At 47.3% G+C, this 19,110-nt stretch overlaps 1 protein-coding gene across 2 annotated transcripts in view; it reads right to left on the reverse strand.

The window, feature by feature from the left end:
- TNPO3 (transportin 3) overlaps nucleotides 1-19,110 on the reverse strand; it is a 291,077-nt gene that overhangs the window by 156,359 nt on the left and 115,608 nt on the right. For both annotated transcript variants that reach the window (XM_066634005.1, XM_066634006.1), the window contains 3 exons: nucleotides 16,090-16,197; nucleotides 15,618-15,709; nucleotides 3,413-3,552 (listed from right to left, as the gene is read on the reverse strand). In XM_066634005.1, coding sequence (XP_066490102.1) covers nucleotides 3,413-3,552; nucleotides 15,618-15,709; nucleotides 16,090-16,197 — 340 coding nt within the window. The remainder of the gene's footprint in view (nucleotides 1-3,412; nucleotides 3,553-15,617; nucleotides 15,710-16,089; nucleotides 16,198-19,110) is intronic.

The following is a 19,110-nucleotide window of genomic DNA, read 5'->3' on the forward strand; positions in this document are numbered from 1 at the left end:
ATACTCCAGGTGTGGCCTTACCATAGATTTGTACAGCGGCATTACAATATTAGCTGTCTTATTCTCAATGCCCTTCCTATTGATCCCAAGCATGGAATTAGCCCTCTTCACTGCTGCCACAGATAGGGCCAACACTTTCATTGAGCTTGCCACAAGGACCCCACAATCTCTCTCCTGATCAGTCTCAGACAGCTCAGAACCCATTAACTTTTATGTAAAGTTCTGATTCTTTGCCCTAATGTGCATGACTTTACACTTACTTACATTGAAACACATCTGCCATTTTGCTGCCCAGTCTCCCAGTTTGGAGAGATCCTTCTGGAGCTCTACAAAATCTCATCTTTTCTTCACCACTCGGAACAGTTTGGTGTCATCTGCAAACTTGCCCACCTCACTGCTTAGCACTGCCTCTAGGTCATTTTTGTTGAAATGTACAGGTCCCAAGACAGATCCTTGGGGCACACCGCTTTTCACTTCTCTCCATTGTGAAAATTATCCATAGACACCCACTGTCTCCTTCCTGATCTTCAACCAGTTCCCAATCCAAGAGAGGACCTGCCCTCTAATTCCCTGACTGTGGAGTTTTCTCAGCAGCCCTTGGTGAGGGACTGTGTCAAACGCCTTCTAAAAGTCCAGATGTATAATATCCATGGATTCTCCCGCATTCACATGCCTGTTGACTTTTTCAAACAATCCTAAAAGGATAGTGAGGCAAGACTTCCCTTACAGAAGCCATGCTGATTCTCCCTCAGCAAGACTTGTTCATCTATGTGTTTGGAGATTCTATCTTTGATGAGGCATTCCACCATCATACCTGGAATAGATATTAGGCTGACAGGCCTTTAGTTTCCCTGGTCCCCGCTCTTTCCCTTTTTAAATATTGGCATGAAATTTGCTAACCTCCAATCCTCTAGCACCATAGCCATTTTGAGGGACAGGTCGCATATTTTAGTCAAGAGATCAGCAAATTCATTCTTCAATTCCTTAATAACTCTTGGGTGGAGGCCATCAGGGCCCAGTGACTTATTGATCTTTAATTTGTCAATTAGGTCTGAAACATCTTCTCTTTTAACCTTTGATTTAATTCCTTGGTCAGGAGGGGCCGTTTGGGCAGCGGTATCTGTCCGAGATCTTCTGCCGTGGAGACAGATGCAAAGAACTCATTTAAATTCACTGCCATCTCTAAGCCTCCTTTTATCTCCCCTTTCCCTCCCTCACCATCCAGAGGGACAACCGCTTCTCTAGCAAGTTTCCTGCTTCTAACGTATTTGAAGAAGCTTTATTATTCCCCTTAATGTTGCTGCCCATGCGTTCCTCATAGTCTCTCTTGGCCTCCCGTGTCATCTTCTTACATTTCTTTTGCCACAGTTTATGTTCCTTTCTATTCTCCGCATTAGGGCAAGACTTCCATTTACGGAAGGAAGCTTCCTTGCTCTTTACGGCCTCTCTAACTTGGCTCGTTAGCCAAGTCGGCGCACTCCTAGACTTAGTCGAGACCTTCTTCCTTTGCGATATACATTTCTGCTGGGCCTCTATTACTGTTGTTTTAAGCAACCTCTATGCACTCTGGAGAGATTGGACTCTTTTTACCTTCCCTTTCAACCTCCTTCTAACCAGCCTCCTCATTTGAGGGAAATCTTGTCTGAAAACAGGGGTTTTTGTGACAGATTTCCCTGGTATTCTACCCACAACGTGCATGTCAGAACAGATTGCACCATGATCACTGCTCCCTAATGGCTCAGTAACACTGACATCTCTAACCATGTCCTGAGTACCGCACAATATTATATCCAGAGTAACCTGTCCACTAGGGGGCTCCATGATCAGCTGCTCTAAGGCACAGTCATTTAACATGCCAAGAAATCTGGTCTATTTTTCGTGACTGAGCCAACACAAATTGGCCCATTCGATGTGAGGATAATTGAAGTCCCCCATGATTACAACTCTGTCCCTCCTCGACTCCTCCTGATCTGTTTCCTCATTTCAAGGTCCCCTTTAGGTTTCTGATCTGGAGGACAATAGTATGCCCCCAGAATTACATTGTTTCTCAGGCCTGGTAATTTAACCCACAAAGATTCTACGGTGGAGTCGGACCTGCCTTCAATCTCTACTTTGCTGGATTCTATCCCTTCCTTAACATAAATGGCCACCCCACCTTCAATACGGCCCTCCCTCCTGTAGAGTTTATAGCCCAGGATTGCGGTATCCCACTGGTTGTCCGCATTCCACCAGGTTTCCGTTATGCCCAGTATATCAAAGTTTTCTCTAGTCACCAAACTTTCCAGTTCACCCATCTTCGTACGGAGACCTTGGGTATTTACATAAAAGCATTTGAACATGGATTACCCAAGGATGGGCTGCTTATTAGCTCCTTTATTCCTGCATCCTCTCATTGTGCAAAGTAGTCTATCGCATCCCATCCTGCTACCATTCCCAATTTCTTCTCTTACTCTGCCTTTACCTTGTTGTTCTCTAAGCTCCCCATCCTCGTCCCATAGGGATGAGGAGTCCCGAAATGGATGCCCCTCAGCTCCTGGTGGTTTTCCGCCAGGGATCAGTTTAAAAGCTGCTCCGCCAACTTTTTAATATAAAAGAATCAGAACTTTACATAAAGTCTGGTTCCATTCTGGTTCAAGTGAAGCCCGTCCCTCTTGTACAGGCCCCGCTTGTCCCAAAACATTCCCCAGTGCCTAACGAATCTTAACCCCTCCTCCCTACACCACTGTCTCATCCATGCATTGAGACCCCTGATCTCCGCCTGCCTAGCTGGCCCTGCGCGTGGAACAGGCAGCACTTCTGAGAATGCTACCTGTTGGGTCCTGGCTTTCAGCTTCCTACCCAATAGCCTCCAGGATGCCCTGGCTACATTTCCCCATGTTGTTGGTGCCGACATGCACCACAACAACTACCTCCTCCCCAGCACTCTCTGTCAGCCTATCTAGATGAGAAGTGGTCCTCAACCTTTGCACCAGGCAGGCAAGTCGCCATGTGGTCCACACCTCCATCACAGACCCCCCTCTCTGTGTTCCTGATAATTGAATTGCCCACTACTAGAATTCCTCTCCTCCTCCTTTCGCTTGTTCCTCGACAACTCAGTTATTTGGTGAATAATAGTATAGAAAGAAACACACCAGGAACTCCCCTCCAACCGAGGAGAACCTGTCAATTGAATGTGTTTCTTTCTATACTATTATTCACAAAAAAAATAACTGAGTTGTCTTGAAACTCAAAGTACAGTTATTTCAAAACGTCAAGGGAAGCAAATAAGTTGTTTGTTTGATTGTTCATAGCTGTTGGTTGTTCATTGGTTGGTGGTTCATTGCTTTTCTAAGGTTTTAATTTTTCTCACAGAAAAATAGGATTCAGACAATTCAAATAAATAATGAAGCATTTACTAACTTCTTTAACTCACCAAGGAACTGGGGATTCCTGTCCACAACTTCACTCATTTCACCAACCAGCTCGATGCTTGTGTAGCGGACAGCAACATGCACTGTTTCAGGTAGGTGCACTACCCCATCCAGCACCTCCACCAAAGTTGGATTGTTCTCCCTAAGGGCAGAAAGCAGCAGTTAGCCTTCAAAGACGTTCAACACAGTCCCTCACCAAAGGCTACTGAAAAAACTCCACAGTCAGGGAATTAGAGGACAGGTCCTCTCATGGATTGAGAAGTGGTTGGAGGCCAGGAAGCAGAGAGTGGGTGTCAATGGGCAATTTTCACAATGGAGAGAGGAGCGTCTTGGCACTGTCTGGGCTGCCCCCCTCTTCCTTTATAGGAGGTGACAAGATGGGTGCCCTAGACCATCAGTGCCTCTCTAGGGCGCCTGTTTCCAATCCTCCTATAAAAGAGGAGGGAAAGGGAGGGGTGGCTCACTCAGCGCCCAGGTGCTGACAGAGAAGCAGCAAGTTGCCTATCCGCAGTGTTCCTGGGCGTTCCTTCTGGGGAGGGTGGAGGCAGGGTGAGGCTCCGAGGCGCCCCTCGAGGGTTGGCGCTTGAGGCATTTGCCCCATTTGCCCCCCCCCCAGGTACACAAGTGACTGGAAGTGACACCATCAAGCAAAATAAAATAATTATAATTAAATTAAAGAAAAACAGATAAATAAGGAGAAGCCAGCCCTGTTTCACCAAGTGAATTTTCTCTGTAGCCTGCCTGCAATAAACACCCCCCCCCCCCGCAAAGTATCAGTGAGATTTTCAACCCTTTGCAGTGTTCAGTTCAATGTAAATTCCAATATTTCATGCATATCACTGTCAGGACTCACCTGGCTTTGCAAGTCTAAAAATAAATAAAAATTAATCTTACCAACTCGTTTTATTATTTGGGAGGGGGGGTGCTACCTTCTGGAACAGTTGCTGAGCTTTACTTTCATCAGATTGGGACCATGCAGCCAGCTTTACATTCCCCTTTGCCTGATCTGACCAGCATTCAAGGCAGATTTCCTTACTTGCGAGTAAATTCGACTATGTGGCTTACTTTCAATTTCTTTCACTTTGCCTGGTAGGCAAAGTCTGGTAGGCAAAGTCTTAGGGCTAGAGGATGTTGCTCTGGGGATGAGGGAAACAATCCCCTAGGGGGAACCCCCTCTTCAAGGGATGGAATCCCTTTGCATGACGTATCCATTTGCATGACATATCCCTTTGCATGATGTATCCATTTGCATGACGGGTTCTCCTCGGTAGAAGGGGAATCGAAAAATTCTAGTAGTGGGCAATTCAATTATCAGGAACACAGAGAGGGGGGTCTGTGATGGAGGTGTGGACCACATGGCGACTTGCCTGCCTGGTGCAAAGGTTGAGGACCACTTCTCATCTAGATAGGCTGACAGAGAGTGCTGGGGAGGAGGTAGTTGTTGTGGTGCATGTCGGCACCAACAACATGGGGAAATGTAGCCAGGGCATCCTGGAGGCTATTGGGTAGGAAGCAGAAAGCCAGGACCCAACAGGTAGCATTCTCAGAAGTGCTGCCTGTTCCATGCGCAGGGCCAGCTAGGCAGGCGGAGATCAGGGGTCTCAATGCATGGATGAGACAGTGGTGAAGGAAGGAGGGGTTTAGATTCGTTAGGCACTGGAGAATGTTTTGGGACAAGCGGGGCCTGTACAAGAGGGACGGGCTTCACTTGAACCAGAATGGAACCAGACTTTATGTAAAGTTCTGATTCTTTTATATTAAAAAGTTGGCAGAGCAGCTTTTAAACTGATCCTTGGGGGAAAGCCAATAGGAGTCGAGGGGCATCTGGTTGAGAACTCCTCATCCCTATGGGACAAGGATGGGGAGCTTAGAGAACAACAAGGTAAAGGCAGAGTAAGAGAAGAAATTGGGAATGGTAGCGGGATGGGATGTGATAGACTACTTTGCACAATGAGAGCATGCAGAAGCAGCCCATCCTTGGGTAATCCATGTTGAAATGCTTTTATGTAAATGCCCAAAGTCATAAGAACATAAGAACAGCCCTACTGGATCAGGCCATAGGCCCATCTAGTCCAGCTTCCTGTATCTCACAGCGGCCCACCAAATGCCCCAGGGAGCACACCAGATAACAAGAGACCTCATTCCGGCGCCCTCCCTTGCATCTGGCATTCTGACATAACCCATTTCTAAAATCAGGAGGTTGAACGTACACATCATGGCTTGTACCCCGTAATGGATTTTTCCTCCAGAAACTTGTCCGATCGCCTTTTAAAGGCGTCCAAGCCAGATGGACCACATCCTGTGGCAAGGAGTTCCACAGACCAACCACACGCCGAGTAAAGAAATATTTTCTTCTGTCTGTTCTAACTCTCCCAACACTCAATTTTAGTGGATGTCCCCTGGTTCTGGTGTTATGTGAGACTGTAAAGAGCGAATATCAAGGGGCAACATCAAGGGGATGTATGATGGTATCAAGCAGGCCCTAGGTCCAACACAGAAGAAAATTGCCCTCTGAAGTTTGCCACAGGCGAGGTCATCCAGGATCGGACGCAGCAGATGGAACGCTGGGTGCAGCACTACTCTGAGCTATATTCCAGAGAAAATGTAGTCACCGAAGAAGCGCTGAACAACACTGAGTGCCTGCCTGTGCTGGAGGAGCTTGACAGTGAACAAACCCTAGAAGAACTTCACGTGGCCCTGGACTCCCTTGCCTTTGGCAAGGCACCTGGAAAAGACAGCATCCCTGCTGAAGTCCTAAAGTGCTGCAAAGAGATCATCGTCACTGAGCTGCATGAAATCCTCTGTCTCTGCTGGACAGAAGGTGAAGTACCTCAAGACATGAGGGATGCAAACATCATCACACTGTACAAGAACAAAGGCGACACGGGTGACTGCAATAAATACCGTGGCATCTCTCTCCTTAGCATTGTAGGAAAGTTGTTTGCACAAGTTGCACTAAAGAGGCTCCAGGTACTTGCAGAGAGCGTTTATCCAGAATCACAGTGCAGATTCTGAGCCAACAGGTCCACCACTGATATGGTATTCTCCCTTAGACAACTGCAGGAGAAATGCAGGGAACAGCGACAGCCACTCTTTATAGCCTTCATAGATCTCATGAAGGCCTTCGACCTGGTCAGCAGGGATGGCCTCTTCAAGATTCTCCCCAAGACTGGGTGTCCACCCAGGCTCCTCAGCATCATCAGATCTTTCCACAAGGACATGAAGGGCACTGTTGTCTTCGATGGCTCCACATCAGACCCCTTTGACATCCGAAGCGGCGTGAAGCAGGGCTGTGTTCTTGCACCAACCTTGTTTGGGATTTTCTTCACTGTCCTGCTGAAGCATGCCTTTGGAACCGCAACAGAAGGCATCTATCTCCGGACCAGATCAGTCGGAAAGCTCTTCAACCTCTCCAGACTGAGAGCAAAGTCCAAAGTCCAGCTGAAATGTCTGTGTGACTTCCACTTTGCCGACGATGCAGCTGTCACTACCCACTCTGCCAAAGATCTCCAGCAGCTGATGGATCGTTTTAGCAAGGCCTGCCAAGATTTTGGACTGACGATCAGCCTGAAGAAAACACAGGTCATGGTTCAGGATGTGGACTCACCTCCCAGCATTACAACCTCTGCGCGTGAACTGGAGGTTGTCCATGACTTTGTGTACCTTGGCTCAACGATCTCCGACACTCTTTCTCTCGATACTGAGCTAAACAAACGCATCGGTAAAGCAGCTGCCATGTTTTCCAGACTTACAAAGAGAGTCTGGTCCAACAAGAAGCTGACGGAACATACTAAGATCCAGGTCTACAGAGCTTGCGTCCTGAGTACACTTCATTCATTCATGCATTCATTCATCTAAGTTCCATCGCTAATGTATTTAGTTAAATTTTATATTGAATTTTTTTTCTGGCCCTCAACACCATGCCAGATATTTGATGTGGCCCTTTGGTCACAAGGTTTAGAGACCCCTGCCTTAGAAATGAGGCTGTCTTAGTAGCAGCAGAGGTCGGGCTTTTGATTCCCAACATTCAGTCAATCAGCTGGTCACGATTGGGTGCCTTTAAGCACCATGTCGTAGTCTGGCAGTTCTCAGTTTTAACCGTCCAGCTCGCTGGTCTTTGTTAGAACCCCCTCCACCCCTCTAGGGGGGATCTCTGTGGCACTTGGCTTCTGGGGGCCTGTTGGCTCTGTTCTATTGGGATTCCTTGTTAGTCTCCCACCCTCGCGTCTGTTGTAATCTAGGTCCAAGAATGGTTCTCAAATGAGGACCCCATTACCAATGACCACCTATCTCTTCACCAGCCCAGACCCTTCCTTACTAGTGGTAGAAGTTGTGACGTGGGTGCAGTTCTCAATCTCCTCCTAAAAGTTGAGGAGAAACCCCTGGAGGCTTCTGGAATGGAAGTAGGACTACGGAATCATGTCCTGGTAGTAGATCATCATCCCTAACAGCTTGGCAAGGGTCATCACAACCTGGGGTTGTTTGGTCAGCACCTAGTACAGAAATAACCACATTTTGTTATGTCTGCTCTGCAATAGGGAGATTGTGACCTTTTCTGTGGAGGCCCAGAAGGAGGCCCAGGTGTTCCAGTTGTTGGGCTGGGAGCAAGCAGCTCTTCTTCCTGTTGACCAAGAATCCAACTTCTTAGAGGCTCATTACTGTGGTCTGGATGCCCCTGACTGCTTGTTATCTAGATGGGGCGTGGATCAGCATGTCATCCAGATAGGGATGCAGGACAATCCCCCATAGCACAGATGTGCCACAAGTTCCATGAGGATCTTGCTGAAGACTCTGGGAGTTGCCATTAGGCCAAACAGCAAAGCCTGGAAGTGGTGCAAGCCATAATAGAAGTGTAGGAAGTACTTGCGCTTTGGCCAAATGGGAATGTGCAGGTAAGCTTCCAACAAATTTATCAATGCCAGGTAGTTGCCTGCCTCCAGGGCAACTGTTGACCACCAGGTCTCCATTTTGAATTGGTGTCTCAGTAGCAAAGTGCCCATCCTCTTGAGGTTAAGTATTTTCCTCACATCCACATTCTTCTTCAGAACAAGAACAATGCTCCCTTCTCCCTGCAGTGTTGGCACCTATTTGATGGCTCTGATGTCCACCAGGTGCTGAATGGCGACCTGCATGCACTGAAGCTTCTATTGGTCCCTGGATATTACTTTCCAGGACCACTTCATGGGTTTGGTCGTGAATTCCAGGGCATACCTCTTGGACACCGTCTCCAGGACCCAGGCATCTGAAGTGATCCTGTGTCACTGTGTGGTGAAAAACTGGAGACAGCCATATATCAGGATCCTTCCCCCACCATGTCCTGGCAACAGGATGGATAAGCAGATTTGTTGTATTTGCTAGAGAGAGTGGACTCACAACCTGCAGAGGAACTGCCCTTGGAAAAACATCTGGATTTATTCCACCTGTGCTCTTGGGTTGGGGCATCTCTGAGGTGAAAGGAGGGCTCCTGGCTATGAAAGGAACTGGAGGGCCTGCTGGTTTTGCTATTCTCCTTGTGAGAAAGGGGGAGAACTTTACATTTATCCTTGCTCTCCACCAGGAGAGTGTGGACGGCTTGCCCAAAAAGCTTGAAGCCAGTGAAGGGAACTGTGGATTGGGAGTCCTGACCTACAGCTCACCGTTGCAGCCAGATGTTTTTTCTAGCTACCACACTTAACTACATGGCAACCAGGGAGGAGTCTGCAGTGAACACCGTGGCTGGAGAAATCTTTTTGGGAGTGTTGCAAGTGGACACATATAGCTGGTGTCCAATGCTGCTCAATCCTCGGTCCATGCCATAAGGTCTTGAGCCATCAGGGATTGGCTGCTGAAGCCCAGAGTACGAAGGAAGAGGATTCAAATTTACTTTTGAGGGCACCCTCCAACCGTCTGTCACAGGGGTCTTTAGGGTTGTCCTTGCAGGGAAAAACTGTTGAGGAGGAGAGAACTGCTATGGATGAGTCCATGATCTCGGTGGTTTCCATGATCTTGGTGGGCATGGAGTGTCGGAGATCGTTGAGCCAAGGTACACAAAGTCATGGACAACCTCCAGTTCATGCGCAGAGATTGTCATGCAGGGAGGTGAGTTCACATCCTGAACCATGACCTGTGTTTTCTCCAGGCTGATCATCAGTCCAGAATCTTGGCAGGTCTTGCTAAAACGATCCATGAACTGCTGAAGATCTTTGGTAGAGTGGGTAGTGACAGCTGCATCATCGGCAAAGAGGAAGTCACGCAGACATTTCAGCTGGACTTTGGACTTTGCTCTCAGTCTGGAGAGGTTGAAGAGCTTTCCGTCTGATCTGGTCTGGAGATAGATGCCTTCTGTTGCAGTTCCAAAGGCATGCTTCAGCAGAACAGCGAAGAAAATCCCAAACAAGGTTGGTGCAAGAACACAACCCTGCTTCACGCCGCTTCAGATGTCACAAAAAGAGTCTGATCCAACAAGAAGCTGATGGAATATACCAAGATCCAGGTCTACAGAGCTTGCGTCCTGAATACACTTCTGTACTGCAGCAATTCATGGACTCTCCGCTCACAACAGGAGAGGAAACTGAACGCTTTCCACATGCGCTGCCTCCGACGCATCCTTGGCATCACCTGGCAGGACAAAGTTCCAAACAACACAGTCCTGGAACGTGCTGGAATCCCTAGCATGTATGCACTGCTGAAACAGAGACGCCTGCATTGGTTCGGTCATGTCGTGAGAATGGATGATGGCCGGATCCCAAAGGATCTCCTCTATGGAGAACTCGTGCAAGGAAAGTGCCCTACAGGTAGACCACAGCTGCGATACATCTGCAAGAGGGATCTGAAGGCCTTAGGAGTGGACCTCAACAAGTGGGAAACCCTGGCCTCTGAGCGGCCTGCTTGGAGGCAGGCTGTGCAGCATGGCCTTTCCCAGTTTGAAGAGACACTTTGCCAACAGTCTGAGGCTAAGAGGCAAAGAAGGAAGGCCCATAGCCAGGGAGACAGACCAGGGACAGATTGCACTTGCTCCCAGTGTGGAAGGGATTGTCACTCCCGAATCGGCCTTTACAGCCACACTAGACGCTGTTCCAGAACCACCATTCAGAGCACGATACAAGAGTCTTTCGAGACTGAAGGTTGCCAACTCAGGTGGGCATGGAGTATAGCTTGTTGGCTGTGCATGAAATGCAGTGGGACTGGGTGGGGGCCTTCCATTCAGCCTCTACAGCCTTCAAGAAGGGGTCTGGGAATGAAACTATGGTGAGGAAATAAGAACTTAGAGCCATGCCCACGTGGCCCTGGAAGAATAACCAGCTCAGTCTCACTCTCTGGTGCCAGGTCAAGGGTAGTCGCTGCCTTGGCTAATAGGTAAGGGAACAGATTGGCAGGGAAAAGTCAGTCTCCTCCTCCTTTTGCTTGTTCCTCCTCTTGCCACTTTGCATCCTCTTTCCTGGAGTCATCTAAAGGTTCAGAGGTGTTGGACTCCCAGGGATTGTTTGTGCTTGGCTGAAGGGGACTTATGGACCTTGGAGCTGTGGATCTGAGCTTGCTTGTGCTTGCCCTGCTTGGTCAGGAACAGTGATCTTTTGGGGCTGCTGAAGATCGAATGGGTTGAGTAGGGCGGTCTGCTTGCAGTCCCGTTTGCCCTCTGGTTTGGTCTTGTGGCCCTTAGACTCTGCCAAGACCCACCAAATTATCTCCTCTATCTGGGTCTGGGTCTGGGTCTGGGTAGAATGGGCAGTATGTGGTGAGGCTGCTTTCCTCTTCTCTGTGGCTCCTCTGTGCAGTGGGATGAAGTGGGGGGGGGCCTGTCGCTGCCACATGGTCTGCTGGCAACTGTGCTGATTGGTTGCTCATGCCAGAGGCATGAAGGAAAGTGGTGGGCACCTTGCTGTGGCCTATGCGGGACTGTAGGAGCTGGTGAGGCCATGTTCTGTGTTGGGCTCTGCACTGGTTCTTTGCCGCAATCACAGCCTGCTACAGTCCTGCGCAGTCGGTAGATTCATGCTTCCACGTGCCAGGGTAAGGATCTGCTCCCAGTCGCATGGAGATCCAGTGGAGCCTTGCTCTCTCACACAACTCAGGGTTTTCAAGTCAGCCTCTACTGCAGTCACGGCTGCAAGCAAGTCCTTGGGCCAACAGAACCCCTATGCACCAGGAATTCGATCCCTAGACTACTTGTCGAGCTATGGATGGATGGATCCTTCTTTTAATATGAAAATTATTAAAACATGTCTATTTATAAGGAAAAAAACCTCAACTCAAATCTTAGACAAAAAGATTTTTTTTGTTTTTTTTAAACAAATCCATATGTAAGAGGAAACAAAAGGAGAATAAAGGATACCCCATCTGCTCCCTGATAAGTTCATTCTCAAGTAAGAGGATGGATGACCTGGAAAGCGATGGGTGGAATGCTCCTGGCTCCACCAGGAACACCTACCTCCACCAGGAATTACTGAAGGTAAGTAAATTCCTGTTTTCCCTGGTGGAAGCAGGGAATTCCTCACCAGTGGGATATAACTGAGCAATATCCCTTGGGTGGGTAGGTTAATCACCCATGCCAATCTTTTGAAGGACCTTCCAACTCAAAGGAGCCTCTGCTAAGGCTACAGAATCAATTTTATAATGTTTAATAAAAGTGTGAGGTGATGACCACCTGGCGGCCAGATGTCACAGAGTGAGGACACACAATCAAAAATTGCAGAAGAAGCCAAACGTCTACTAGAATGAACTATAATGCCATCCAGAGGTCACTGACACACCACCTCGTATGCCAGTCGAATGCAGGCCCTGAGTATCATGAATATGTGCTGTTCAGGCCTAGTAGTATTGCAAAGCCTGAACCAAAGTAACCCAGTAACATAGAAGTGGCTTGCATCCTAGCTGCAAGGAATTTACAACTCAATGGAAGGTGATAATGTAGCACCTCAGCAGCCAGAGAGGCGCCCAGGAATCCCCAGTGGGGAGGGGGAGAACTAAGAGAACTAGCATCCAGCCCCACCTTGAGAAGATTCTGTCCCCAAGAGTTCTGATTGGTCAGTTCAAAAAAGTACAGAGTCACATCATCCTGTAGCACGAGAAGTATAAGAAAAGCCCAAAGGGGTGTCTTGTCTCTTTGTCTTGGGTCTTTGTCTCTTGGTGGTGGTGGGTGCACATCCTGCCCTGCCAGGACCATGTGGCCCCATAGGTAACTGGGGCTGAAGATCTACAAAAGAAGCTGACCCAGGTGAGAGTTAGGAAATAATAGAGATAGCCAGTTAGCTTTGTTATTTTATGCTGATATGTTTCCTAGAAGTTTTTATGCCTCTAGCACTTGCTGCCTTTTGTAACTTTTTGTAACCCTATGTACTTAAAAAAGTAAAAATCCTTTTACCCTGTTGGTTCATTGTCTGTTGGGGACAAAGGTTCAGAATCCTGCCTAGCCGTTCAGCAAGCTACCAAATCCTCATTGTGGACTAGTAACTTGAGGACTGAGACTTTAAGTAAAGAAAGTGCTCAGTGCCTACAAGTGATATAGTTAAGCCTAGAGGGTCTCAGTGTCCCTGGACTGAGACACTGGCACATACAGGGTGGTGGCAGTTCTACCGAACAGGGGTCCTTGAGGCACTAGGGTTCAAGAACCAAGAACTCTGAGCACCCAAAACCCTGGGAGTGTGTGACGAAGTGTACAACACTGAGCCATTTTGCTAAGGTGACTGGAGACAGCCTTCTGCCCACAGTTCTCCCCTGGAAAGCTATGAAGCGGGAATCTACCTTCCTGAACATTTGAGTAAACTCAGTATAAAACCTAAGTGCTCTCCTCATGTCCAGTGAGTGACATAATCTTTCAATTAGATGCTTGTGATCAGAGCAAAAGGATGAAATAATTATTTCCAATTGTTGATGAAAAATGGAGTTAACTTTGGTGAGAAGAGTCTGTTCTGAGAACTACTTTGTCCTTGTGACACACATAGAGATCTGGGTGTATCCAGAGAGCCCCTAACTCAGAAACCATTCTCACCGAGGTTATGGTGACTAAAAACACCATCTTGTACAACAAGATCTGAAGGGGGACTGTCATTAAGGGCTCAAAAGGAGCACTCATTAAAGATTGCAGAACCCTGTAGAGATCCTAGGTGGTGGATTTAAGAGGGAAACACGCAGAAATATAATTTAATATGGGGATCTGTGGAGATTAACACTGCTCCTACTGCCCCTAGGGTCCATGAGGGCTGCTACCTACCTACGCAGGGTACTAGTTTTTGAAACTATCCTGGAGGAATTCCAGAATGATGGGATTAGAGGGATTTGTGGGAGAATGTTCCCATTCTCTGCTCAGGAAGATTCTCCAGGTGGTGGAATATGCCAACAGTCTCACAGAAGAAAGCTAGGTCCCTATCACAGGAGTAGAGTATCCCTACCTCTGTAAACATAGCTTCCCAACTTCTAGACAGTCAGCAGGAACCTGTGAAGCTGAAGATGATGCAGGGTCCCTACCACAACAGGTTCAGCTTAGTCAGAATCTCCCAAGGATCCTGCATTGCTAATTGCAGGAGGTCTGGAAACCAAGGGCATCTTGGCCAATAGGGAACCATCAGAAGTACCTCTGCATCAAGTTGACAATGTGTTGGAGAACCCGCAACAGGACCAGAGGAAATGCACAAAAAAGTTCCAATGGCCAAGGTTATCAGAGCATCCACTGCTTCGACCACGAGTTCTTTTCCTCAGGAGAAAAGAACCTCAGGAGTTACGCATTCTGAGCTGATGCATCTGATCTATTTTTGGTCTTCCAAATCTTTTTTATTATTTTATGAAAGGCTTGGGGATACAGCCCCTCATTCAAGGTTTCAGAGGCTCCAGGTTTTATAGGTCTGGACTTGGAAGTTGTGTCTCACAGTGGTGTCTCACAGTGAGTTGTGTCTCACATGAAGACATGGCTCACAGTTACCTCTATGATGCAGCTGTGCTGAAGTGGCACAAGTTGGTTCCCAAGAGTTCTCTGCTCACAAACGGAGCAGGTGTACGGAGGCTCCACAAAACAGCAGGCACCTGTCACTATTCCTCCTATGACCCCCAAATCCTGGCTAGGATACCCGGGAGCGGGGGAGAGACACAAGGTTGGTGAAAAACAGGTAATTGTTAGAGGAGCTAGCCAGTCAAACACACTGGAGGAAAAGCCAGACAAACACACTGAGAGGCAGGAACGGTCTGGGGGCTGGATTCCTCTGTGCAGGAGTTCTGCCCACCTTTTTGGTTGGCTCTTCTTAATAGCCTATATAGAATGAATCAACTGATGAGGAATGCCCTGCCTTCACCAGGGAAAGAGGTTACAGTGTCTTCCAGAAAAGCCTACACACAGTATAGATTCCTTTCTTTGGAATGCTGCACACATAGAAAGGACTGATAAACAGAAACACATATAATGACTCCACACCAGGGGTGCCCAAACCCCAGCCCGGGGCCCACATGTGGCCCTCGGGGACTCCCAATCCCGCAGGGAGCCCCCAGTCTCCAATAAGTCTCTGGTCTTCCAGAGACTTGCTGGAGCCCGCATTGGCCCAACACAACTGCTCTCAGTGTGAGGGCAACTGTTTTACCTCTCACGTGAGCTGTGGGATGAGGGCTCCCTCCACTGCTTGCTGTTTCATGTCTGTGACGCAGCAGCAGCAAAGGAAAGGCCAGACTTACTTTGTGCAAGCTTTTATAGGCCTTGGGCTATTGCAAGACCTTCATTCATTCATATGTTCCATCTCAAAAATATTCGTTTATGTAAATTTATTCAAATCTGACATGTAAATTAATTATTTTTCCCCCTGGCCCCTGACACACTGTCAGAGAGATGATGTGGCTCTCCTGCCAAAATGTTTGGACACCCCTGCTCCATACCATACCACCAACACTCCATACACACACTTTTTATGCTACATCTATTACTAAGCAAAAAGACTGACCAAGAGGTCACCATTCTCACTCATTGACTTCAACCAGCATACTGAGACCTAAATGAGGGTAAATGTTCCACATTTAAAAAGAGATGTCAACATCTGATAGGAAAGTCAATAAGTTTTAAGTAGCTTTCTTTTATCACAAGAAAGCTGTGAATGCTATTTTTAACTCACCTGGAAAAGCAGAGGTAAGTAATGAGTCAACAAATAATCACTTGTGAATCATTGGCACAAAAACTATGTTGCTTATTATGACACATAGAGTGAATACCTATGTTCTGAGCACCATACTCTAACATGACTTTTCAGTACTCACTGGTCAACACTCTTGGCTATTGAGGCCATGATGAAGAGAACAGCTTCTGTCACTTCCCAGGAAGGATTGCCTTCTTTCAAGGTAGAATACAGCTGTGAAGAAGAGATGGGATCAGTAATACAGAATTGTGGATCAGGCAGTGATTTGAATAAGTATGGATGTTAAAGCCACCAAAGAAATAGTTTGGGGGAGAGGAGAAAGAATGCAGATTGTTCTTAATGCAGTGTACATGTAATCAGAAAGAAAGAAATGGCAAGGTATGCAGGGTACCACCATAAATACACAACACAAATTGTTGTAAGTCACATGCATTCCTCACCATATATCCTCATTTATACTGACTCCTCAAGTATAATGATACAGATCACATACTTCAGCTCTATGCAAAATGCCCTCTATCAAGAAGAAGTTAAAGATCATACAAACTGTGAACAATAATAATCTGTATTTCCTTTTTCATACACTCTCATACCTGGGCGAAACATTCCACAGAGCCAACAAGAAAGATCAAATCCTTTACAAGGTCTGACACCCTCACTCGGAACTCTCCAAAGTCATCAGTCTCTTCAGGGATCCCTTCCTAACAGGAGAAATACAGACGCATTAGTTGACATTAGTCAATATCCTGACATATTCAAAATGTGAGGTTATCAAAGACCAACAAATAATTTGGCCTTTTGAGTTTAGGTAGAGTTTGTATGCTGATACAATTTCATTTACTTGAAAACTTAAGAGCTTCTTTTTCAAATACAAAATGGTTTAAAAAAATCATTTTTTTTCTTCTCAAAGCACAGTGTTTATGCCAAACCAAATCCTTACTGTTTTGTCTTGATTCTGTAACAAAAAGAGACCAATGCGATAACGCATTCACATTACAAAGCTGCAGAGATGAAACTGTGACAACAGGATTTCTTCCTGTTACTGTTATTTCTATAGATTAATAATTATAGCAGCACATTTTAATCCAATGTTAATAAATAAATTTCTGTTTAAGGCTACTTATCTGCAGTTGGCCCTTATCATCCAAGGGATATCTGTTCCCCAACCTCCACACATACTGAAACCAGAGGATAATTGAATCTGCGGGTCCAGGTAACAGGGGATCTCTGGATGTGACTGGAAGTCACAAAGGTGTCAGAAAGTAGAAGTGCCTCCTGGAGGCCTCCTAGATGTGTTGGAAAGACACTTCTGGTTGTCCTCCCCTTGCAACTGGAAAGCAGTGTAGATAGAACTAGGGCACCTGGAGCCACCACCAGAAATGCAGTCCACTGGTATTTATTTGAAAAATTTATATCCCACTTTTCCCATGCCAAAGTAAATGCCCAAGACAGATTATAAAGTTTCAAAATAGCATGTACAATGCATCACAACAATAAGTAAATTTTTTAAAACAGATCAAAACAAAGAACCCCAAACACACACCCTAGGACAACAGTTCCCAATCTGTGCATCACGGCTCTGTAGGAAGATGCATAAATCTGTCAGGGGTGTCGCGCAGCAACCATTGTGCTGCACCCAGGCTATGAGGAAAAAGGCTACATAGGTTTCCAAGGTTACCTTGCTTTAGTTTAGGGCCCTTTGCAAGCTCATTAGCCAGGGACAGTATAGCCTGAGCACTCTTCAATCTCACATAACAACAGAACCAGGAGACATCCACTAAAATGTCAATGATGACACTAAAATGACAGAGTCAAAATGAGTGTTAGGAGAGTTAGGACAGACGAAAGAAAATATTTCTTTACTCAGTGTGTGGTTGGTCTGTGGAACTCCTTGCCACAGGATGTGGTGATGGCATAAATGCCTTTATAAAGGGATTGGACCAATTTCTGGAGGAATAATCCATTACAGGTTACAAGGCATGATGTGTATGTGCAACCTGCTGATTTTAGAAATGGACTATGTCAGATGCAAGAGAGGGCATCAGGATGCATGCAGTAAAAGACATATTATATAAAAACAGCCCTTATAAGGCCTTGAAGGTTTTCCTGCATAAAAAAGTCTTCAGGCCCCGCTGGAACGTTAATAACGAGGAAGCTGACCTCAATTCAAAGGGGAGGGAATTCCATAGTGCAGGTGCCACCACCGAAAAGGCCCTGTTCCTGGCCGCCATTACCTTCACCACTTTCAGTGATGGCACAACCAACGGGGCCCTTCTGATGACCTCAGAGAACTGACCGGATTATACGGAAGAAGGCAGTCTTTCAAATACGCTGGTCCCAAGCCATTTAGGGCTTTAAAGGTCATAGCCAGCACCTTGAATTCAGCCCGGAAATGAATGGGCAGCCAGTGTATTCGCCAGAGCAGCAGTGTGACAGAGTCAAATCACCGACCCCTAGCAACTACCTGAGCTGCCGCATTCTGCACTAGCTGTAGCTTCTGGACCGTCTTCAGGGGCGGTCCCATGTAGAGCATGTTACAATAATCTAATCTTGATGTCACCATGACATTGACCACTGTGGCTAGATCCGCCTGAGACAGGTACGGTTGCAGCTGGCACACCAGCCGAAGCTGGGCAAAGGCACTCCTGGCCACAGCCGACACCTGGACATCCAGGAGGAGCTGCGAGTCCAGGAAAACCCCCAAGCTGCAAATCTGCTCTTTCAGGGGGAGTGCAACCCCATTCAAAGCAGGGCGGTAGTCCAGCACCCGCATTGTGGATTTCTGCACCAGGAGGACCTCTGTCTTGTCCGGATTTAATTTCAGCTTGTTCACTCTCATCCAGATTCCAGCTGCTTCCAGAAAGTGTTCCAGGACAGAGACAGCCATCCTGGAATCTGGTGGAAAGGAGAGATAGAGCTGAGTGTCATCAGCATACTGATGGCACCCAACTCCAAATCCCCAGATGACCTCTCCCAGCGGCTTCATATAGATGTTAAATAATATGGAGGACAGAATAGAACCCTGTGGCACCCCACAATCTAAAGGCCAAGGTGCCGAACAGGAGTCCCCCAGTACTACCATTTGGGACCTGTCAGCCAAGAAGGAGCAGAACCACTCCAAACAGTGCCTCCAATCCCCAACTCAGCCAACTGTCCCAGAAGGACACCGTGGTTGATGGTGTCAAAAGTCGCTGAAAGGTCCAGAAGGATCAGCATGGATGCACTCCCACCATCCAGCCCTCAGCATAGGTCACCCACCAAGGGGACCAAGGCTGTCTTCGTCCCAAAGCCCGACCTGAAGCCAGACTAAAAGGGATCCAGATAATCCGCTTCATCCAAGGCCATCTGAAGCTGAGACACCACCACCCACTCAACTACTTTGCCCAGAAATGGAAGGTTTGATACTGGCCGAAAATTACCTATTATAGAAGGGTCCACAGAGGGCTTTTTCCGGAGGGGGCGAACCACAGCCTGCTTTAAAGCCAGTGGCAACACCCCCTCCCTCAAGGATGAATTCACTACCCTCCCTGTCCACTCGGCCAGTCCCTCCCAGGTACATCTAATCAGCCATGCTGGGCACGGGTCAAGCGGGTAAGCAGATGGCCTCACACTCC

Source organism: Tiliqua scincoides, chromosome 7 (assembly GCF_035046505.1).
Source record: "Tiliqua scincoides isolate rTilSci1 chromosome 7, rTilSci1.hap2, whole genome shotgun sequence".
NCBI lineage: Eukaryota > Metazoa > Chordata > Lepidosauria > Squamata > Scincidae > Tiliqua > Tiliqua scincoides.